This window comes from Perissodus microlepis, chromosome 13 (genome assembly GCF_051167445.1).
Source record: "Perissodus microlepis isolate ML-2025 ecotype Zambia chromosome 13, ASM5116744v1, whole genome shotgun sequence".
Taxonomy (NCBI): Eukaryota; Metazoa; Chordata; class Actinopteri; order Cichliformes; family Cichlidae; genus Perissodus; species Perissodus microlepis.
In genome coordinates, this window is record NC_140473.1 from 20,772,743 (window position 1) to 20,797,098 (window position 24,356).

Consider the following 24,356-nt stretch of genomic DNA (forward strand, 5'->3'; position numbering starts at 1 on the left):
CTCTGTTAATCTCTTCAGGGACACAGCTATGACCCACAACTGCTCTGTCCAGATGACTGGCCTAGTTATTACTCCAGTGAGACTCTAGACTCAGTCAATATATGCAAATGAGGTTGCACTTTGGTTTTGATTCAGTGCTGTGTGAAGTTGCTTAGGCTGTGCATTTTCGTTTTTAAAATGTAATTTAGTTGGTTGACACAGTTCCTAAATGACTGAGTTGATGGTAAAACTGCTTTAAGATAGAGGTTGAATGGGCATGGCTGGTGTGGCCCATACACTTCAGAGCTTTATTCTCACACAGTAGAGCAGGCTGGATGACATACTGTGCTCTTCAGACAAGGATAATGTGTCAGTTGAGTTATGGAAAGTAGAGTAGTAGGCTACAGATTTGTTTATTTTTATGATGTTATTGTTTTTGTTCAGTCCCACATGAGGTAATATAGTTGTTGCTTTCAACCCCTTCAACTTAAACGCTGCTTAAAATGTGCCACTTTAAAAATGGCCTAACAGTATTTTTGTTAGAAAGACAGAAAATGAATCTCGTGTCTGAGATCAAAACCCCCCAGAGGGCATTGTGTAGTAGAAACCTCAAATATCTTAAGGTACTTAAATCTTGTCATCAATTGAATTTTTTGTAGAAATTGTCTTCATCAGCTATAATAGTAAATATATATAATTTGTGGTGGAAAACAGCATTTCTTAAAAAAAAAGTAAATTATAATTAGAATTATGTACAAAGTATAACCACAGTGGTAACTAATACTTGACTTAGGATTGTAAGGTTAGTGCATGAGTACAATTAGTAAAAATATTGATACGAATCCCACCAGAAACATTACATCTTCCTTGACATCCCTTATGCTGTAGTATACTTATTGCAGAGTTTGAATAAAATCATAAAAACTTCTCATCCCTTAAATTATTAAAAGTCTGCTGATGGAAAGCTAGAAGAGGAAAAAAAAGATGGATGTAGCTTGACGTACTGCTCTCTAGAGAGATGGTATGGAGGCTTTGTAATGATAGGGAACTATGAGCACTGGGAGTTGGGGACAGATTAGCTGTGGGGATAAACAGCAGGAATGGGGATTTACTGTGTGTAGTAGAGCACCTCCATTCATGCGTAGCCCCAATGACCCAATAGATCATCGCTCCAGGCTGTCGCATCCTATCTGCATCCATCCTGTTACTCCTGAAGAATGCATCTTTCTAGTTTGGGTGCATGTGTGCGCATCAAAAGTGAAAGCTTTGCCAGTAGAGAAATGAACGACCTTACTAATCCAGATCAAATTTTTCAGCCTTCCTGCTCCTCTGTCGGGTGCTTTCTGCATGGCTGTCCTCTGAGTTTGAAATGAAGGAAGGCCAAATACCCTGACTGTCACGATGAAATAAAGTGCACCATCCCTCTGGGACAGAGAGGAAGAAAAGATGTCATGTCACTTTACTGTTCATTTCACACACAGGGATCACTGCTGGGATGCTAAGCTATCCGTCCAGCAGAGGATCTCTCTGTAGGAAAAGTGTGCCTCGAGTCTCGTCCTTCTGTTTCTCCCATTCTAATTGCACTTACGCGAATGTCCCTGTCTTTTCTAGTTTAAGCTTACTCCTGTCAACCCTTCTTCTGCTTGCTTTTGCATATCACAGATATAAATGGTAAATGGCCTGCATTTGTATAGCGCTTTTCTAGTCCTTAAGGACCCCAAAGCGCTTTACACTACATTCAGTCATTCACCCATTCACACACACATTCACACACTGGCGATAGCAAGCTACATTGTAGCCACAGCTGCCCTGGGGCGCACTGACAGAGGCGAGGCTGCCGGACACAGGCGCCACCGGGCCCTCTGGCCACCACCAGTAGGCAAACATGGGGTTAGTATCTTGCCCAAGGATATTTGGCATGCAGCCAGGAGGCAGCCTGGGATCGAACCACCGACCTTCTGATTAGTGGCTGACCTGCTCTGCCACCTGAGCTACAGCCACCCCTATATCATTTATTATAATGATATAATGATGCTTTGGACATCGAGATGAACGTAATCTTTTACAGCTTCACTCTGTAAACCCAATACTTTGCTTTCCCGTGACATCATTTTTCAGTTCAGGGAAGGATGCTAATAATCCTGACAGCTGGACTATTCCTGGGCTATTTTACTATTGGAATCACATAAGAACCATTTAGTTATAGTTCAGACCTCATACTTGATTTCAGCAAAGGGATATTTACTTATTTACCAGTACTTGGCTGTGGGGGAGGGGCAAGTCTCCAGATATGAGCATTTGACAGATGGTCTGCACGGTTTACTGCGCTACTTCTGAATGTGTGTCAGTCAGTTAGGATTTTGTTTATTTGAGGCTTTGTTGTGCTGACCTTTGTCTTTGTACTTTTTATTGGAATAGAGCCGGTTAGGAAGTCTATTCTGTGCATAGAAATTAGTAAAAGGCAAATTTTACTTTGAAATTACACTTTGAAATTATTTTGAAATTATTCAGCCAACAAAAACGGGGTTATTGTATATTTTAAAGTATAGAAAAATTAATATAGACAATACCCATCTGAATGCTAACTCTTACAAGGCCTTGATGATAGGACATTATTTGCCTGTTGATTTGTAGTTATTTAAATGTTTTAAGGTCACTTGTTTGAATTTTTTGACACACTTGCCTTGCGGTTAATAAAAGATCAAAACCTCAACGATGTTATTTTTTCTTGCAGCATCTCTATAAACAGGCAGCAGCTTACTGATTATAACTTTCAGTGGCTGAGTGATGGGTGAGATGACCCAGATGAACAGGTATTTGCCACATTTGCTGTGTGAGTTTGCTGCTATGTGGTAGTGACCTGCCACTGTAGATATGAATGAAACTGGAAATGTTGTGAGGCCACTGACAGTTGCAAAAACCCTTAGTCTAATCACCACCCATTAAACACACACAGACAGGCGTAGTCACTACCCCCTCCAGGGCAAAGAGGCTTTGGTTGCCCTGCCTGCACATGCTGACCTGATTTTTTTTTTTCATCTGTGTGTAAGTGTGTGCATTTTGCATCTATACACATGTGTGTTTGTGAAACAGATTAGGAAGGTGGCATTGCCAGACACTTCTGCAGCAGAGTCTGTTAGAGCACGTGTTCCTGTATGGGAATGTGGGACACTGTAGCAGAGAGGTTTTTCCAAGATAGGAGACCCACATTGTGACTCAGCACACCCCCTCCACCTCTTCAGAGTTGATTGAATTATTGCTCCCGTATGTGTGTTTGTAGCTGTGTGACAGTTTGTCAGGGGATCCACTCATGGGAGTAACTTCCTGATCTGCCACAAAGCTACAACACAATAAGCTTTTCTTGAATGATAACTTGTAATTTTAAATAACATTTGGTGTAACAGTAGGTTTTTTTTTTTCTGTTGGCACTTAGTTTTGGTAACTGCTTTGTTTCCTTACACAGATTGTTTGCTTTCTGCTAACTACACCAGCCATCTGGGTATCACCAACTTTTCAATTTGTAGTATTCCCTAGCCAGATGGATATAACATACAGGTACACCACCAACACATGTACACTTGTCACATGGGTGATTGAAACTGAATGAATCAAACAATGAGCCAGAGGGAACAGGCTTGTATTCTCCCTTCATTGGCTTTAATACTGTATATCCTCCATTCACTATTCATTATGTTGGCCACCTTCCCAGCTCTGGTTTCCCCCTGTCCCACAGGCAGTGTCTACCAATTTGCCCACTTTTTCTTTCCTTTTCTTTCTTTTTTTTTCATTGGCGAGACAGTTTGGAAGCAAATTCTCCAAAACCAGTGCCAGGTGCAGGGCTATTCATCTGTAAAGCTCTAAAAAAAAATTAAAGCTCACTCTATGAACTTGTTATTAATCTTAATACATTTACTTAATCTCAGTAGTTTATATCTAAGAAATATCTAAGACATTCACAAATGTTTCCAGCAGAGTTCAGTGAAGAGACATCAGATTTACCATGTGGGATTCAAATTTGTGGTTATGAGACAGCTGAAAGGGCAGAGCCTTTTTGTTTCTCGAGGGTCTGCATGCACACACCAAGACAAACTTGGCGTGACAAAGTTTCAGGTCCCCATGCGTGCCAGATTAATTCCTAATTCCACTCACAGTAAACAGTCTATGAAAAGAAGATTGCAACCGTTGCGACAGGTGGAAAGGAATATCTTTAGCACTATTACTGGATAATTACAAGATAATTATAATAGCATTGCTGATGAGAACACGCAATTGCATGTGTGTGCTTGTGCATCTGAGTGCATTTGCTAGTTGCAGTATCTTAACTGCGTTTGGCATTCTGCTTTCTGGGTTGGGCTTTCATTAGTATGCTTTGATGTCACTGAGAGGAAAAGATGCTCTGTTATAATAACAACTCCAAGTGGGATAAGCATTAGAAAAGTATCAAAACAATTAGTGACTATACAGATCTGTTAGATAGTGCAACATGGTTTTCAGTTGAATAGGTTATTACACTGAACATCACAGATCCACTGCAGGTTTGTGTTGATGACAAGAAAAACACACGAAAGTCAAATTAACATATTTTGTAATTATATAAATAACCAAGAGTTCACTGATACTGGTTTCTGACATTATTTTAAAAAATAAAAGTAGTTTTTTTTGAATGACAGATAAAAATAATTGTGAGGGAGGGGTGTGATTTGTTTTTCTTTTATTTAGACAGTTTGTTTAGATATTTAGACAGCAGGATGGATATAAAAATAAGAATTATTAAAAGACTAGTGATTAATTCAAATGTTTTACCGTGTGATACTTTATCACTAAGTAAAGTTATGGACACTCTAATCACATGTTATTCTGTTTTTATGTCAATTTTCTTTTTTCTCAGCTGTGCAAAATTCCATGCCGCTTCATGCCTTGGTTGGCATCTAATGGAAGAAAAAGCATCCATCAGGTCTGCCATGGTATCCAGACTGCCTAAGTTCAGTGGACGCTCCTCAACTAGTGGCGCCAGTGCCCTTTCTAATGGTTCTGTACATCCAGCCACCCCTACGCAAGATGGCAAGGTTACTCCATCAGCAACACGCCCAAATGGTGTGATCCAGGCGTCACCCTTTTCCCTAAAATTGAAGAGAGATGAGGGGGTAAACCCCTCTAGTCCATCCATTCCCACTGCCCCTGAGGATGAAAGTGAAGACAAGGCTCAGATACAGCTCCCCTCTGTGATCAAGGAAGTAAAGAATGGCTCTCCAGCAACACCTAAGATGGGCAGATCAGGCTCTTTGATGGTGGCTGTCTCAAGCCCAAAGGCTATTCAAAAGCAATCCTCAAAGATGACTCCCAAAGTTGGGACCAAGTTAGGGCAGAGCCCCATGAATGGAAGTTCTAAAACAGGTAGTAATAGTGCAAGCATTCCTACTCAGACAGGGTTGGAGTCTCGGCTTGTGCGACCAAGGTTAGGCTCTAGCTCTACCAGAAGCAACTCTCAAGACAGCCTATCCCAGTCCAGTGAGAGCCTGAAGATTGTAGCACTGGACAACATGGTTCGTTCAAATAGTTTCACTCACTTTAAACAGATTCCCTCGCCCACCAGTGAGCCTATGATACGGTCTTTCTCTTTTAATCGGGCTGTGGAACTAGCCAAGCCTCTGGCCAACACTCAGCTGCGGCCTCCTCGGAGTAGTTTTATCAAATCCCCTCAACTGAGTAATGGAAGAGTGGGTTTTGGAGGTTCAGGTGGTTTAGGTGGGGTTGGAGGACTTCAGTACAACAAAAATTCATCAGTTGCGTCCTCTCTGCCTGGCCCTTTGATCACTACGACACCAACTACTCCTCGTACTTTAAGGAAGCCTCTGCTCCCCAGTAGTGTGTTGACCAAGTCAATGGCAAGCAGTGGGGGGTCGTTGTGCTACAAATTGCCCCGGACTGGGCAGGCTAAACAGCAGAAGTCTTTTTTACCAGGTAACATTAAGGAGGATATCAGCTCTTCAACTGCCTCTGATTGTGTAGGTCTACTGGAGAATGAATCAACCTACAAGGCTGACAAAGTCGATTCTCAAAGTGAAAGTGACAGAAGCTCTGGGAATGCAGAAGGAAAAGGAGGAGGAAGCGGTGGCCAAACAGCAGCCGAGACCCTGGAAGACATGTCCTTATCTTCTGCTTCATCTATAGAGAGAGGTGACATCAGTGAAGAGTTTCTAGATGACTTCGACAGTGTGGGAGATGTTTTCAGTGATGGGGACATGCCTGACAACAGGAAAGCTGCCAGTGATGCCCAGCTAGACAGCCTCCTAAATGAGACCAGTGACTGGGAGTCTGTGGATCTGACTGGTAAAATTCACCCTTTGAAAGCAAATTCAAATAGATACAGTGCTATCCTTTGTGGTGTTTGTTCAGCCTTTTGTCTATGTGGTTGCAGGTCATAAGGAAGAAAGTCCTATGCAGGAGTCCCAAGGATCACTGATGCTATCTCCAGAGCAGACTGATGCCCCCCAGATTTCATCTGTGGAGCTGTCACCCTCCAACAGCTCTGGTGGAACCTACATGTGGGATGAAGAGGGGCTTGAGCCCCTTGGGGGGCCTGCAGCTCATCGGTTAGACAGCTATGATGACTCAGAGCTGAACAGCATAGTAAGTCCTCATTTCACCTTTAACTAGTTTTTACATAAAATTTTTAAAACCCCACAATTAGTTTTTTCAGTTGACTCTATTCTGATTGTGATTTAAAAAATATGAAATTTAAATTATTTGAAGCAACTAATTAACAGTAAATTAAGGAATAGTTTGATATCCATATTTCTGAAGAATAATTAATCAATTATCTGTGTTAAAAGTAAGCGTCCTTCTTCTGCCAATCTTCCCCTCCTTGCCTTTAAGTCAGCTGGCAGATAGCTCAGTAGCATTTTTTAGAAAATGAAAGAGGTGAAGAGCAGCCAAAACCCTTTAGCGATTATGTGGTTACTCGGGCTAAAAACCTCGGAGAACACTTAGAGCTGCTGCTTTAGCTGATTGAAAGTTGGCAAAGAATAGGCTTGTGTGACTGAGAACTGGATTTTTTCCAAGTAAGAAGGAGAGAGTTGAAGGAAATGTAAAGGTTTTGAGCTTTTAAGCATGACCTGCTACACATTAAACAAATGGTCTGTTAACATTTCTGTGGCTTCTGCAGACAAGAGTTCAAGCATCTTGCAGAGCTCAAAGGACTTTTGATTTTTTCTACCAAGAAATGGAAGACTAAAATATACCCAATGTAATGTATGCAGTGTTAATTTCAAGAGCCAAGTCTACGTTTAGTTCTGTCTTGTCTAAAAATACGGTGTATATACTTTATGCCCTACTACTGCCTTCATGGTGCCAAAGTTCAGTAGTCAGTTTCACTTTCAAATAGTTCTTCTTTTTATATTTATACATTAATGGCCAGAACAAAGTCTGTAAGAAAAAAAAAATCTAAATTTTCTAGTTTTCAGTCAGCTCTCTCTGCCCGTCTCATGCCAAGGCTTTGTTCTGTCTCAAAGGAAAACTAACCTGCTCACCAGCCGTGTAGTATTAGAATTTCTGGCCTTGCTTTGATTCTCTATATTTTGGTACCCAAGCACCTGATCTCAGGAATGCATAAAGAGCTTAAAATGAGCTGGATTAGAAATTTTATAATACGCTTTGTGTGTTTACTACTTTCATTATGTGACACAACCTTCAAGTCACTGAAAGTGCCACGTGTTTATCTCACAGTAATGGATTAGGAGTGAATACAAAAGCAAAAAAGCACTACTGGTTTTGTGTATGTACAGGATATGCCTGTATTTGTTCAGTGCTGTGATCATTACAAGCACATGTGCATTAGACATGTGTATGTGATCAGGAGTCAGTCAGTATATCTGTTTATGCAGATGAGTGTGTTTGAGTGCATTTCTCTAATAGATTAGTTCAACTGTTATCATGATGGAGACTTCTTGAAAAAGCAAAGGCTCGATAAAAGTCCATCTATAATATGGACAGCATATCGGAGCATGACATGTGTATTTGGTCATCTTGTGGTCCACGTCAACCTGTTTATTGCCCTTTTTATTTAAAACATATATGTTCATTAGTACTCAGAAATATCACAAGTACAACAAATGATTCTCTGAAATATAAATAAAAACAAAATGTGTTGTTTTTCACAATTTCAATTTCAACAATTTCAAAGTCTTATATTTAATTGAAAATAATAAAAATAGACAACAAATATTAAAACTAATAAGATTATTTTTTTGTTGTTTCTTTTTAAATGAATGCCTCCCCCCCCCAAAAAAAACTTTAAAGACACATGCAAAGCACTGTAAAATGACAAAAATTTTCCGTCACACCTTTTTAAAAATGTGTTCCTAGCATGATATTCAAACAAGCAGGGAGCATTTTATTCAAGCAGTCATATTTTAAGTTTCAGTATTTAATAAGTTGTTTTTGTTTAATCTTGAGTCATATAAAGCACAGGTGTCGAACTCCAGGCCTCGAGGGCCAGTGTCCTGCAGGTTTTAGATGTGTCCTTGATCCAACGCAGCTGATTTAAATGGCTAAATTACCTCCTCAACATGTCTTGAAGTTCTCCAGAGGCCTGGTAATGAACTGATCACTTGATTCAGGTGTGTTGACCCAGGGTGATATCTAAAACCTGCAGGACACTGGCCCTCGAGGCCTGGAGTTCGACACCCCTGATATAAAGGGTCACGTGGCAATAACATTTAGGCATGTAGACATGGGGAGAAACACTTTTTATATTCAGATAATCTTAAACTTGTTTCTTGGACATGACAGTGAGTTCATGCCAAGAAGTCATCAGATCTTACACTAATAGAGTAAAAGAAAAATCCACTTTGATTCCATTCTGTCATTGAACTGCTAGATGATGCATCTCTGGATGTGACTGGACATTGGATAGATGTTACGATGCTGATGCATTGACTTTCACTGAGTATTTAATAAAGCTCAACAACCCAGACGCTTGTAAAGGAATTACTTCATGCAGTATCCATTTCTTTTGAAGAACTAGTGTGGTCAGTGAAGAGGGCAGTGGTGATATTGCGTGTTGTATGATTTGAATGAGCGAGCAGAAGCTAGATGAGAGAAATGCAGTTAAAAAAAGAAAAAAAGGTAATAAGTAGGACCAAAAAGAAAGAGAGAGAGGGAAACTTAGTGGGTGACTGCTGGTGTGTGAAAATTAACTCTATGGGGAATCTGCCTTTGAGATATTTAACTGAGCTATTTGATTAGAGGAAATGAGCCCATTTACTGTAATTGGATGCAGTTAGCTTTCTCTACCCACTCCTTTTTTCTACCATTTCCTTTCTCTCTGTTTGTGTCTGTCATTAATCATTCTCCCCTTGTTCACCGAGTAAATATTTTTTTGTAATAAGTAGAGGAAAGGCAGCAGAAATAATCCTGTCACAAAACAGTGGATATCTCCAAATGGATTAGTAGATTGGTGTCCTGCTTAATCAATGTGTTGTGTAATACCCTTTGAGACCCTGTGTTTATTTAAGGAGTAATTGAGTTAAATGCTGCGGGAGTTTGACTTCACAGCTTCTCAACAAACTCTTCTTGAATTCAATGCTGGAAAAATAAAGAAAGGTGGGTTACTTGTGCCCAATTTATGTGGTGTATTTAAAAAACATTCTCTCATAGTTAAGAACAAAAGGTAAACACTAGTGTCCAGCTGATGCTTACACAATAGCATTTATGCATCTGGAATGTGATGTTTGCTTTCCTGCCGGTATTGCTGCGCTGCACTGCTCTGCAGTGCCACGCTCAGTCCACTTGGAGGCGCTGTGCATCCTTTAGACAACATGATGTGGGTGCGCTTGTAAGTGCTACTGGTTTGTGTGTGCCAGTATTTTTCTGGCTATATGTGGCCCTATCTGCATTCATATGCCTCTGTGCAAAATCAAGGAGTGGGCTACCTGAGCTCATAATAACATTCCCATGATGCACCATGCAGCTCTGTACTGTACCAGCTTTACAAAATTGGCATTGTGAAATGTAGGGCCACTTTTCACAGTTACTGCCGATGTATTCCAGCCCTCAGCTCAATGTTTCATAGAATGCAACAGCACCAGTAGACCTGGGAACATTTTATATTTAAACTGCTTGAATATTTGAAGGTTGTTTTTTTGTTTTTGATTTAAAGCAGCTCACAGCCGATCATAAACGCAGTGGGTGAAGACAAAGCTGAAGCTGACACAGTAGGAAATTCACATGCTGATTGATGCGTTCTACTATTTATATTATTGTGGACAATAATAGCAACCCATATGCATTGTAACGGCTCTAAAAACATTTTACTTCTGTAAAGCGCATTTGTATTATAATGTGTTTTGACAGTCATGTGTAATTCTTCATTTGGCATTGGGTTTTGTTGTGCTGTTTGGCCTCGCAAATTACTGTAGATTCGAATCAGTCCACATTAACCTTTTCATCATGCAATGCAGGATTATTAGATTGTGTTCTTTGACATTATCATCAGAGCTTTTTTGAGCTTTGATTTGATTCCTATTTACCTGAACTTTGTGGTCACATTTAAATGGAGAAGTTAAATTAGTTCTGTTGATTTCCTGAACCATAAGCATTGAACTTTCTCTCGTTTAAAAGAAAATATTTCCCTTCCTTGGAATTACAGCTCAGCATCTCCCTTCACAGTATGAAACCTTGAATGAAATATGCTTCAGTGTTATCTTTTATTTATTTATTTTTTGCTTATAATTCTGCATGTTTTAATCCGTTTTTCTCCTGGGTAGCTGTTCTTTTTTTTTTTTTTTTCCTACCTTTCCCCCCTCATTCCCTCCCTCTTTTGTGTGTGTTTCCTTACCAAACTCATGGTTGTTCAGTAATCCTTTGGTTTTTCCCTCGGCTTCCTCAAAGCTGCAGAATTACCGTCGCCTCTTATCCCTGATTTATTTATTTTGCCTCTAATTTTAGGCTTTTATGGAGCCAGGTTGAGACAGGTCAATTCATTAGTGTTTAAATGAGTGAGGTGCTTAAGCCTTTTGTCTGCAGACTGCTCAGCCATTTATGGAACATGGTGCCAGTGCCCCAGCAATGCTGTTGTTTTAATGAGGCTTATAGCTCACTTGCTTTTGTTTGTCTTGATTTTTAGACCGACAGCTGCAACGCTTTAAGGTAAATAGTGTTTTTTGTGTACATCTCTTTTGGTGCATTCAGTCCTTTGTTTAGGTATTGTCACACAGACACACACACACAGTTCTACCTTGTGAAGATGGTGGTCAAATGATATCATGTGATCTATAATTATCAGTCATGATCACGCTTCATACCCACAGTCGTGATCATTACCACAATGTTTTTATAAACACTTTGGATTCCCAGCTATACCCCCACCTGTTGAAAGAATTAAGCTGCTGCTTATTAGGGCCCTGTTTGGAAGAACAAAGCCAATAACATAGCAGATTGCCAAGATAATTGCAAAATCAATTATAGTGACAAAATTGGGTTGATTAAGTGTGATCAATTTATGGACTTTAAATTTAGCTAGCAGGCTTTATTGCTTGCTTTCCAAGGAGTGCATCTGTGAAGATTTTACCAATATATTTGATCTAGCTTATTGGAATTGCAGATAAATAAATTCCAATTATTTTTAGCGAAGGAAATGAGCAAACGAAGGTATGGAAAAACTATGTCAGGTAAATTTTCCTCACTTGGGCACATACTTTGTTTTAGTTCTAACAACAAACTAATGAGTATAAAAGGTGAGTCGATTTTAAATAATTCCCTGCTTAATATCATTAAGCAATCCCAATATTAGATTGCTTTCACTGTGATGTGTGCATTTCCCTAAGTGGATTGCCTTACAGTGTAGCTGCTAGGGTCTAGATCCTTATAGCTGCACTGTAAGGAGGGAGGAAGATGTTTTAGTTTGAGGAGGGTGAGGCTTTTAGTAAGTATTCTCATAGTCCAAACCAAAGGATATGTGATTCACTGAATGTTTTTGATTGCATATGTTTTTAAAGTAAAATACCTGTTTAAAGTACATGTAAAACTGTGACAATTTATTTAAGAGGTATGAAATGGCACGTAACACGAGAATCAAATAGAGTCTAGTCTTACTTTCACAAGTATTAAAGAACTGCTGCATTAATGCAGCCTGTTTTTGTTTATCATACTGTTTATTTGTAACCAAGATCGTTTTTATACGAGTGTTTGTGACTACAGTTTCTAGACTATGCACAGCACTGTTATTTTGTCAACACTGTGCACCAAATGAAATGGAGGAGGAAAGATAAATCTTGGAAAGACATACTGCTGATTCAATTTTTCTCCAGGTCTGTTTTACTCTGTTTTGCAGCTGCTATCACTCATTAAACAATGGCAGTCAGTATATTCCCACCACAATGCCTCTGTTTCTGCTTTCCAGTGCATAGTAGTATCATTGAAGAGAAAAATAATTACATTTTTAGCTATGTCATTGTATCTTTGATGAATGCAAATGATCTATATATGTAAAAACAGTATTTTACTTAATACGATTTTATGTAGGAAGATAAGAAGCTCATTATTATATTGACAGTATTTTAGGGTTCATAATGAATGGAAGACATCTTCAAATGATCAGTGTTATTATCTGTAAATTTCTGGAACATTAAGGGAAAAAAAGTAGAGTATAAAAAGTGATTAATTAAATTATTTTTATGCTATAAAGGCACATTCACAGCAACAGAGTAATTTATATCAAGGTTGTGCCAAAGAAGCTCTTAATATGACATTTCTAGTTGCTACAAGGTACAAGTTTTGTGTCTGCTCAGAGTCGTCTTTTTACAAGTATGAGCTTTTAATACCAGCTTTTATTTAGGAGTTTAGGTGTTAATGCTTTAGTTGTAATTAAACATGTCGCATACCTTCTTTGCTGTATATTGGAATTCCGTTATTAGACAGGATGTTGGTTTGAATGAAAGCTCGACCAGTAAAACATATCAAAGCATATGCCTAACCATTCCTGTTAAAGCCAAGAAGACTCGGAGTACAAACGGGAATTATCCCCCATTTCAGTCATCCTGCGGTGGTTCTATTCAGAAAAGGTATTTGTGAGTGTTCAAAAGCTGCAGAGTATTTGGGTGAATGGACTACAATGACATACAATGACTCTCTCTCTCTCTCTCTCTCTCTCTCTCTCTCTCTCTCTCTCTCTCTCTCTCTCTCTCACACACTCACACACACTCACACACACACACACACACACACACACACACACACACGTAACAATAGATACCCATGCAGTGGCAGCCCATTTTTAAGAAACAGCACTTAAGCTGCGATTACACAGTGTTTTTCTTCAGATGCCATTTTGCGAGGTACAAAAGTAAAGATCTGTTTTGGCTACCCTGCCAAAGTAAGCAATGTAGGATTTCCTCACAGGATTGCAGTTCACTTTATATGGATTGAAAGAGGCAAAAAACCCCACAAAAAATGTCAGTCTACAACTTCACCCTGGCAACTGTTGGTTTTAAACTTTTATCTTGCCCCGAAGTTTGTCTTTTTAAAATGTTAAAACAAAGATGAACATTGTCCAGATCTGTAGTTTGTGGTTTTAGCTCAATGTGTGCCATGAGGCTAATTTACATGCAGATCATGAAAAGCTACACTTCAAGGAAACAATGGTTACAATGAAGTTTTCTACCATGAACTTTTTTTTCCAAGTCTTCGTGCTTTTTTTTTTTTTTAGGGATAACTCTAAAACTGAGAGAAAGAAGTTTAGCATTCGACCTTTTTCAGTGACTCTGACGGTTTTAATCAGTGTTTGATCCAGGGAAGTTTATTCGAAGATCCAGCTGATGTCATTGTGTAAGCAGAGCACTGTGGAGCAGATTAAGTTGGCAGAACTACCCGAGGCTTTTTATTGTTCCGAAAGCTGCTCATCCTACAGAGTTTGTATTGCAGGAGACAAAAACACTTGGTGTTTAAAATGTGCACATCAAATTGTCAAAATTGTCAAATTCATGTGCTACAAGCCAAATAGTTATCCCTTTTGTGAACAATACCACGTTAGGTTCAAAGCTACGTTCTATATGTAAGCAGGGATTGATTTTCCAGTTTAATCTGCAAGTTCCCAAATCATGCGACTTTCATATGGATTATTAAAGAAAACAGTTTTTAAGAGTCATCATGATCAAATTAGTTTTAAAAACTCATACTCAGCCTAACCTAACAAGATGATGCAGTAGTTGGCTAGAGCAGCGGTCCCCAACCCCCGGGCCTCGGACCGGTACCGGTCTGTGAGTCGTTTGGTACCGGGCTGCGAGAGTTGAGGCTAAGGTGTGAAATGTATGGTTTTGAGGGTTTTTATTGGTTTTCAGCGTTATTTTGTTATCGTTTTTATCGTTAACTCTGTTTTCCTGGGTCTTTTCACGTGTGTTATGAATAAATCTTCTTTTTTTTCGGTACCGGTACTAGTTTTATTTTGTTGTATTTATCCGCGACACCTTAAAGGCCGGTCTGTGAAAATATTGTCGAGCATAAACCGGTCCGTGGTGCAAAAAAGGTTGGGGACCGCTGGGCTAGAGCACAGGGGTTATTGCATTCAACAAGATATCCTTAATACACAGAAAACAGTGAAAGCTCCTTCTTTTTGTCCGTGTTTTAAGTAATTAACCTGGGGCCAGATCTGTGCCAGAGATGGATTGCCATCATAAATGACTACTTTAGTGGACTTGAGGACTTTAGTGTACATATAACTTAATCCAATCTACTGCTGACATGGGTGCACACCCACCTGCCTCCTGGGAGATTATCCTGAATTTTTCACTGCTCTAAGCTGTTGGGTCCTGCCAGTGTGAATTGAAATTTCCCCTGGAAGTGCAAACTGTAATTTGAGGACAGTCAATAAAAGGGAAGTTCTGTATTCAGGTGCTGAAGCAGTTTGGTGGTTCAGTCCCTTGCTCCTCGTCTTGACGTGACAAAGTATCCTTTTAGAAAACACCGATCCATAATATGTTGCTGATGTTAGTAGAGTATATTGATAAAACCAAATGATTTTCTGTAGAAGAAAAGAAGGAAGTGAAGAAAGATATAGGGAAAATTTTATATTGCTCAGTGGATGATAATTTTACATTTCATTTACCTTGATATTGGAGTCATGACAGGTGATTCTGCAATGTGCATAATATCACACAAAGCTTCAGGTGTCTATACTGAATGCATTTTAACACCATCCTTCATAAAAAACTTGTGCTTCCTGTGTAATTTTTGTACAAAGCTGTGCGTTTTGTCAAATGCCTCTTACTGCACACCAGTGCTCCAGCTGAACAAGCTCAGCTGCTGCTGTTTTACTCTCTCTGCTATGTGACTGTTTTATAGATGTTTTGAGTTGTTTCAAGACACACACAGATTTGTGCGCACACATGGAGAAACTATCAAATAGCTAAAGAGTTTAAATGCCTTGCTGCATAGAAGGATCTACCTTTACCTCAGTGTTGGGTCACAGTTATGGTGCTAATATACATTTCTAACTGTGCAAATTTAGAGGTGGCTGATCCCCCCCAAAAAAACATTCTCTCTTCTCTCTACCTTTAGTGTTAAAACTTTTATTTACTGGATGGGAGTTACAAGGTTAGAGAAAGGAGTGCAACAGGCTGGGGGAGAGAAGGAAGTCAAAAATCAGAAAAAAGGAAGCGAGAAATGATAAAAGAAAAAACAAAAGTGACAGGTTGATTTGTATACAGACTCTTCAAACAACAAAGATTCCACCCACGTTTTGGTTGATACCGTTTGGAAGAATGCAAAAATATGTTTTGTTTATTCTATTTCCTTCATTCATTTCTTCTTCATTAAGTCTGAAACACTGTGTACAAGGCAGTTATCGTGCAACTCACGAGATATTCAATAATGAGTAATTTTATGCTTCTGTCTTCTAGTCAAAGCCCCGTCAATTTAGCTTCGTAAGGCACAAAATTGCTGTAGAGAAATAAAGCTTTGAACTATTGATTCTTTCCTTTGCTTTTGGGTGTGCTTTGAATTATTTGGTAGACAGCTGCACGGCAATCAGAATAGCTGCATATTTTGAGGCTGTTGTGTGAAGTGTTTTGTTGAAATTTCAAAGCTTTCTGAATTATCATTCATAAACAGGCAATATTTTTCTGAAAGCCTGTTCTGGTGTCTTTGTCTTGATGTATGGAATAAGATGATCTTCTTTCTGTTGTGGCACTGGAGTAAGACGATCATTTGAAACGGTATCAAAGACAAGGTAATTGATAGTGCTGCATTAACTGTTTTTTTTTCTAGTAAATGAATTAATTCGCCAATGAAAATAGATTGGAAATAACAGAAATAATAAAAGGCTGCATCCATTTCAAAGTCATGTGACACACACAAAAAATATGCTTGCAAGGATGTATTAACCACAGGCAAAAACTGCATCTCAGCCCTGTTTTTTTTTTCTCTCCCTGGTTTTGTAGCTGGTCTTCCTCCAAAAAAATGACTTTGCCCAGAAGCAAATTGATATAATAACTTTAATACACTCATATATAAGTAATATAACAGTGATGCTATTTAATGCTTTTGTTTTCTATAATTTTTGTGTTTATTTTTGTGATTTTCAGGACATCCTTAACAACCTGGACCCTCTGGCAACAGGAGAATTGGATGATGATGACCTCATGCTGGATGTGGACCTCCCAGAGGATGGCTTGCATGGTCAGAACACATGAGTACTTGCAGACATACACACATAGACATGTAGTTCCTAACTGCAGTTATCTTATTCAGATTTGTAAGGTTTACGGCCATGAAAATTGCTGCAGCTTTATTGGCTAGAACTGTTTCTTTTATTTATAAGCAGATACTTCCAGCAAAACTTTTCTGATCAAAGCTGTAAATTAAACCATTGCCAAGGCCAGAACTTTCTATTTCTAGTAGTCTCATTATGTGGCATATAATGGCTTGAACAAATTGTATCCTTGGGTGAAGATTTGCCTCAGAAACTTCCAGCAAACTCTTTTAATGGATACAGGGTTGTCTGTAATGTGGTGGACTCTTTTAATGTTTGATTGATGAAGTTATTAATTTCAGCTCCAAGTCTGACATAAAACTGGCTTTGGATAAGAGCTACTTTGTAGAAGTTTTCAGCCAGCTGTTTGGCTGTGTTTATGATGGATGAACAGATGCACATGTACTTGGTACGTGTGCATATGGTACACACACACAACCAAAGTAGATATACAGGCTTAGCAAGACCTGCCTGTACATATGTTTCTCTTGACAGCATCAGTATGGTTTTACATGATTAGTTTAATGCTTTTATATTCAGACAGCACGTCACCCACCTCTGCCTTGATCCTTGAGTCTTGGCTGTTTTCTCTAATCATTTTCACTTTTCACTGCAAATTTAATCAAACTCCAGATTCATTAAGATTGAGTAAAATAGCTTCTATGTAGGTGTTAAAGGTAATCAGGTCACATCATTACCACCTCATAATAGTGTTGACAGTATTATTACTGGATTCTTCAGATAATGTTTGTCACAAGGAGAGAGAAGGGTTGAGATTGACCTCTCATATCATTAAATCTATTGAACTCGAGTGAGTGATTCATTCTTATCAAAGTAGAATTCAAGGCTAATAGGTTTAATGCACAATACCTCTGACAAGCCTATACAGTATGTGCAAACAACACTCCCTTCAACCTCCTAAAATGCAATGTAGATTTTGTGTGCATGCTTTCCTGTGCACATGCAAGGTTATGAGATTAGATTTGAATCTGTGCTTCCAAGCAAAAAAAAAAACTAGAATAGAAACAGACTGTTAGAAATTTCACGAACGTAGAATTTATTGCGTACTTGGCATACCCAGGAAATTTGCATCAAAGTATATATTGTCTGTAAACAGTGATCTCCTTGTTTTTGAGAGAGGGACACAGAGACACTCTAGAGGAATGTGAACTGGAATGTCATCGCTTCCTAATCCTTTTCGGGTAGCAGCCATATTTATAGCTCAGTAAGTCATGGGTAGAGTTAGTGTCATGTGAGGCAGAGTGAAAGCAAGACAGGCTGAGGACTCCAGTTTGACCCAGCCCACAGGGCAGGCCGAGAGATGTGGGATACAGATGGGTGTTACTCCTAAAGACACCCCGGCTCAAAACAGGAAGAGCAAAAGGGGAGAAGAGGACTTAAAAAACAAGTGGAGGATAAAGGAGGCCTCACAAAATCTTTTCATCCAGCTGTCAGGTCACTTGACAAAAAGAGGGGCCAGAGTTTTCCTCTCTTGCCTGTCTCAGCTGGTGACTTCCTAGCTTGGACACGAACCAGTCACCTCATCTGCTCTCTTACCACCACCACCACCACAGTCCTCTCTCCCTGGCTCCAGTTCCTAGGGAGTTCCCAGAAAAACAAGGCTGTCAACAAAGACTGGGCCAGGCAGGAGGGGAGCTCGGTTGACTTTCTCTCTGGCCTTTTAACAGTTCACCAGCTGACTGGACAAGGAGTTATTTTGCTCTTGTCTTCATCTGAGTTTCTCTACATTTACGGATTTTTTTTCCCCACACTTGGAACATATTCAGATTGTTTTACTTTTTGTTTTAGGCTTTTCTGAGCTGAAAAGCAGTCACTGTACGTGGTTAACTTTCCTGGAATGTAGCAGCTCAGTATGAGACAGACTGTCTGCTCCTGTGCTATGAGGTGACACTCTGGGTAAAGTATTTTAACCACAACTGCTGAATTCCTCAGATTGGATCTTTTAGTCTGCCAATATTTGTTTAAATCTCTTTTTCTTTATCTCTTTCTACCCATTTTCCTTCAGTCCAAAGAGCATCTGGTATATAGAAAGTCAAGGGTCCTTTTGATTTCCTGGGGGTTGCGCTCTGTTAGTTGTCAATTTTGTTGCAGTCATGGTTCATTTCACAGCTATATGCTATTGAGTATTGCCAAATACTGTGTCCTTTTACCTCCTTGAAAATGAAATGGCTTGTCACTTTGTGTGTGTGTGTGTGTGAGAGAGAGAGAGAGAGAGGAAAAGAGAGAGAGAGAGAGCAGTTGTTTGCATTTGATAGTGGGAACAGTTGAGAGAATGAGATGGATAATCGCATCATTTTCATGCAGATGTTTTGGAGTTTTTGAAAGAAGCACAGTGGTATTCATTACCACAGGGCATTCATAGTAGTGCATTGTGATATTGTGTTTTTGTGTATGTTTGTATAACATTGTTGGTACTTTTTCTTTGTTTTAGGTGTAGAGGGCAAAACCCACAAAACTAAATGATTAGTTTTTAGTGTAAACACTTTTTTAAGGATAGAGTACAGATAGCTCAGCTTAGAGTAAAGGTTAGAATTAGCCCTCATCAACACAGGAAGCTCCTGGCAGCGATCTAGCGACCAGAGATCACAGAAACTCAATGATATTCAGTGACTTCAGGTAACAGTTGGTGAAATTACTGCTTGCAATGAAGTGATACATTGACATATGACAGGGACTAAATACATTATAGAGTTTTGTGTGCGTGTAACTTAGGGCTGTTGTAAAATGTGCATCTTTGCATTTTTATGCCTCAAATTCACCCACAAACATAACAGTATCACCAGAAGTGATTTTTCTAAGGCTATACTCTACATCGAGGCTACATCTCAAACAGTTGCTTTACAAAGTTTAGGTCATAATCCCCAACCATCACCTACGTCCTCTTCTTCCAGACATACATATATGTACTTTACTACATCTCACTTTGGTTTATATTCTCTCTATATAGAGACTGATAGGATGTCCCATATTGAGCGCCCGGAGCGGGCCAATCGGCAGGGGCAGTGGCGTAAACACCATCGCTGGAGTGGATCAGATCACTTTCATAATGATACCAGGTCAGTCAGGTTTGAAAGAGTAAGAAATGTTATAAAAATGTTAAAAAAACCAAACAAAACTCATTATGCTATTAGTTCATCCAGCATCCATGTACATCACAGTTTTTAATCTGTATTTTACTTCACACATGATGCATTTCCCAAAAGTTTTGAGTCTCCACCTGGCCTTAAACTGGGAATCTTTCATGTTTTAGTCAATTGTGTAAACCACTACACTATTGAGCCACTACGTACTAATAAACTAACCTTAACATGAGTCTAAATCTGTAAAAAGCCGAATTAAAAAGATATGAATACACTGAATATGTCACTGTTTCTCTGTCTTTGTTTTTTTGTTTTTCCCTCAGGGCTCACGTCTTCCAACATTATGATGGTTTCAGAGCTTCAAAGAACTCAGCCCGAAAGGAAGGCAGGGAGCATGGCTACATGCCAATGTTAGATGGACTTGCACTCGAGCACATGACTCAGGACTGCAGCTTCCTCAAGAACCAGCTGCTCAAGCTCAAAAAGTTACTAGAGGTTCGACCCACATTTGCACAGATGCAAACACAAAAACCGATATACTTACTTGCATATTTGTCCAGTATTCTTCGTCCAATAATAGAAACCTTTGTACTCCTTAACATGAACAGTAGAGTCAGGCTTTTATTTTGGGTCTTAATAATCCACACTGATTGTAAACACTGCTTATCATGGGGATGAGGATGTTTTGGCTGCAGTTCTGTCTATAAATTATACATTTGTACTAGTTTTCTGTAGGTTTAGTTTTAGTAATCTTCTTCAGTATGCTGGGGGCAGACTATATCACTGAACACACTAAAAGTGGGTCTTAATAAAACTGAAAGGAGCTAGTTTTCTTAACAGGTTTCCACACTGAGTATTTTTAGGGGGATTTTTTTTTGTGTCTAATTACATAAATCCAGTAGCTGTTGCAGTGTAGCGAGATCATAAAAGACAAGACAAAACTTTGCTATTTGTTTTAATGTACTGGGCCAGTCTTATTTTTGCTCATATAGGGCCTCATCCATTGTGAATTGTTGCAATTCAGTTCAGTAAAATGAATTAAGTTGTGTGATTCAAAAGGCTTGTGTGCAACAGTACACTTGTGCTTCCGTTTTGTATATACAGTATGTGCGTCTGTGAAGGCGATCACTTAATAGATGCACCCCTGTCAATCAGAGAAATCCACTTAGAGGAAAGAAACAGATTGGGTGACTGGGATGAAGAAAAGGGAAATGGAAGAAACTGAACGAGGAAATGTGCACTTACATGTACGATGAACACACAAAATCGTCTCTCTATTGAAACACAGCCAATTTTAGGCAATCGCAGAAATGCACCGGCACCGGCACTTCACACTGCACACTCCGTAAAACAAAATTATCTCGAATGCCTCGACTCAATTTAGCCTCAGCAGCATAAAAAGTAATGTTTACGTTTAATCCAAATGTCTCCTTCAGATCTGTTCAGCGTGCTCGCTGCAATTAGTCAAACACTTGGGCTGTATAGCCTCAAGAGGGAAGATTTTTTTTTAGCAACTTTGTTCTTAATTGTGCAGCTTTTTCTTCATATGATCCTGAACTCAAAGCAATTGTAGAATGAGCTTCCAGCTGTGCTAAATCCTAAATCAAAGGCTAAAATCCAGCACAACTCTCTTTATACCTGCAGATTGCAATTGGATAATTCTACATAACATTAATGAGGCTGAAGTGGAATGTACCCTTTAAGTGAAAATTGTTACCAAGCTAGTTGACAAAAAATACCAGCCACTTAAGTACATATGCTTGGTGTCTAAAAACCTGCGGCTGGCACTGATTAAATAATTGGGATAATAATTACATTAATGCTGTAGGAGTTTATAGAAAAGTCTAACACACAAGTAGCCACTGATACAAGGACATTTTTTGGATATAAAATAAATGTCTTTAGTTCAAAAACAAACTCTGCCTCTGGTATCTAACACTTGTGGCTGACAGTTCAAGGTCAGTGGAGTGTATGTGCTAAAGAGTAAAATTATTCCACCATAGTGAAATATTGCTCCTGAGGTATGCTGTAGGCAGTTGCCAATGATTCAACTCACTGTGTACTCTCTGTCTGTGTGCGTGCCCTCTCTTGTGAATGTGTGTGTTTGTTTGTCTCCAGCTTGAGGATACAGACACTCCAACAGATGTTCCTGTGGAATCGGAAGACAGTACCTCTGCAACACAGGTAAGAAACTTTGACCGGAATTTACAGTGAAGATTGACTGATAATGTGGTATATGATACATATCTATATCTTGATCTATCACTTTATTATGCTCTTTTTTAGTTCCTAAATAAGGGTGTGTATGTATATGTTTGTGTGCGTGTGTGTTTTTAGTTGGAGGTGCTGGTAAAGGAAGTGCAGGTGCTCAGAGAGGAACTGAGGAGTCGAGACAAGATCATTGCTCAGCTCACACTGCAGTGTCAAGAACTACAACAACAACATCGACAGGAACAGATTGTGAGTCGTTGTAAACATGGCTTATACAACTGAAAAGGGGAATCTATGCCACATATAGATATACTTGGAGTGTAACTGTTCAGTCGTCCTGCCTCAAAGCTGAGACAGAAATTACACAGAATAGTTGTTTTTTTTTTTTTTTCCAAGCATAGTATGTGAGGCATATCTGCTGTTGAATTGTGTTTAAAGGTGTCATGAATTATTCTGCATCGAAGTTATTATAGTTGACAAAATTAAATTAAAAACTTAAAACATATGTGAAAAAATTATTTAGTAAATTAAAAAGGAAGGAAAGGAAAACCCTTACACTAAAATATGTTTTAGTACGGTAAACAGAAAAAACTGTGAAAATATTTATTTGCTTTTATGAATGACTGACCACAGGTTTAGTAAAAATAACATCCTCTTTTGGCAAGATGCAAACACAGTAGACATTTTGACACAAAGTATCAATGAATTAGTCCGAAAAACAGTAGAAAATGTCAATAAAATAAAAAAGAAAGAGGAAAGAAATAATAAAGTCAGGTGTGAATGCTCATAAACTATAAATGCAAGTATAACATACAGAAGATCAATACAGGCTCTTCTTCAGTTTGATGAGATCTAGGTTTTACAAGATCCTCTGTGATTTACAGGCAGAGCTGAAATGGCTTCAAGGCTCATGTTCGCGTGTTGCATTCATGTAGCGCTCTAAGTGTTTTCTCTCTGAGAGACCACCCCTGTGACACCAGATCTCTTTACTGATCTGCGATAGTTAGGCATGTCTGGCCATTGCTACTGCCTTATTCTTCTCTATCAGATCTTACAATTGAAGGTTTAAAAAGACAGATGGATTGATAAAAATATGTCGTGGAAAAAATCTGATAGACCCACTTTTCTAGTGTTCAAGTGATCAAAGAAGATGTACTGCAATACCCTTCATCATAGGTGGGAGTTGGGTATGTTGCTGGACTCCTACATGCACGCCAGTGTGTTACTCATGCCTGCCAACAACTTCCATTCTGTTTGCCTTTAGCTGGCTCCATCTCCTCTCTAACATTCATTAGTGTCCTGACCAGGCTCCCTTGTTAGCCAAACAACAGTATGCCTAGCTGACATTATTCAAATCCCTGCCATATCAAGAAATACCAAAATGTCAAAGCAAGGTCTGTTCTCCTGCCTTGCCACTGCATAGCATTCTTCCAATTAGAATAAGCAGCCACCCACAGGTTCTTCAGTCAGAACGATATTGTTCCACCCTTAGCCTCAACAAGCAGAGGCAGTAAGAAAAAGCTGGGGCATGTTTTCAGATCTTTGACTGACTTTAATGAGTGTTGAAGCTGAAGGAGTGAAAGTGTTGGACAACAGCAGAAAGAAAATAAAAATGGAAACAGCAACATTTACTCCTCCGACTGTACTCAAGCATTTTGTGTGCAGCCGTTAGAAGAATGTCAGAAGAATGTCCTCGCATGTAAAAGGCTAAATGATGAAACCAAAAACAAAGAAACACAAAAGTTTTAGAAGTTTTCTTCTGTCAAGTGTGTTTGGTGAAAATCTAACATTTATGTGCAGGTCATTTGGTTCATATTGGAACTAGAGTTAAAGAGTAAACGGCAACTGGACCTGCTTTATGTCCTTGAAATTGGGTAGGGGGTAATATTAAAGTTGGTAAAGATTCAAGTAAAGCTGAGGGAGGTAAAGCATTAGAAAGTGCTGAGAAACAGACGTGTGGAAAAAAATGAGTAAATTGAACATAGTGCAGTAATGAGAAAACAATAGAGGAGCTGCGTGTGGCTGGGAGACGGTCTGTTACAGTGTGTGTCTATGTGTGTGTTTGTGTACATTGAAGGCTAAGAGGAGAAAATGGGAGTGAAAATGAAATAATGGGAGAGAGGAAAGTGGAACTATCAAAGATAAAAAACTGATTTCCCAGTGTTGCTTGACAGTATGTAGCTTTGAAGGCGTCTTCTGCTGCACTTGAGGTAGACTGCTCATGCTCACTGCACTGAAGTTTTTACCAAGGCTGGCAAACACCTGCGATTCATGTCAGATCCTTTCATGCCTTTTCACAGCCAAAATTTCTTTGCTATTCA

At 39.1% G+C, this 24,356-nt stretch overlaps 1 protein-coding gene across 7 annotated transcripts in view; it reads left to right on the plus strand.

The window, feature by feature from the left end:
• ccser2a (coiled-coil serine-rich protein 2a) overlaps positions 1-24,356 on the plus strand; it is a 50,284-nt gene that overhangs the window by 8,736 nt on the left and 17,192 nt on the right. For 4 of the 7 annotated variants that reach the window (XM_084947919.1, XM_084947920.1, XM_084947925.1 and 1 more), the window contains 8 exons: positions 2,714-2,792; positions 4,868-6,309; positions 6,398-6,609; positions 16,557-16,650; positions 19,692-19,800; positions 20,148-20,319; positions 21,943-22,008; positions 22,162-22,284. In XM_084947919.1, the coding sequence (XP_084804045.1) occupies positions 2,767-2,792; positions 4,868-6,309; positions 6,398-6,609; positions 16,557-16,650; positions 19,692-19,800; positions 20,148-20,319; positions 21,943-22,008; positions 22,162-22,284 (2,244 nt within the window). In that variant the 5' untranslated portion in view covers positions 2,714-2,766. Of the gene's footprint in view, positions 1-2,713; positions 2,793-3,442; positions 3,535-4,867; positions 6,310-6,397; positions 6,610-16,556; positions 16,651-19,691; positions 19,801-20,147; positions 20,320-21,942; positions 22,009-22,161; positions 22,285-24,356 lie in introns of all 7 variants that reach the window. The other 3 variants (XM_084947922.1, XM_084947923.1, XM_084947921.1) reach the window with 2 other exon arrangements.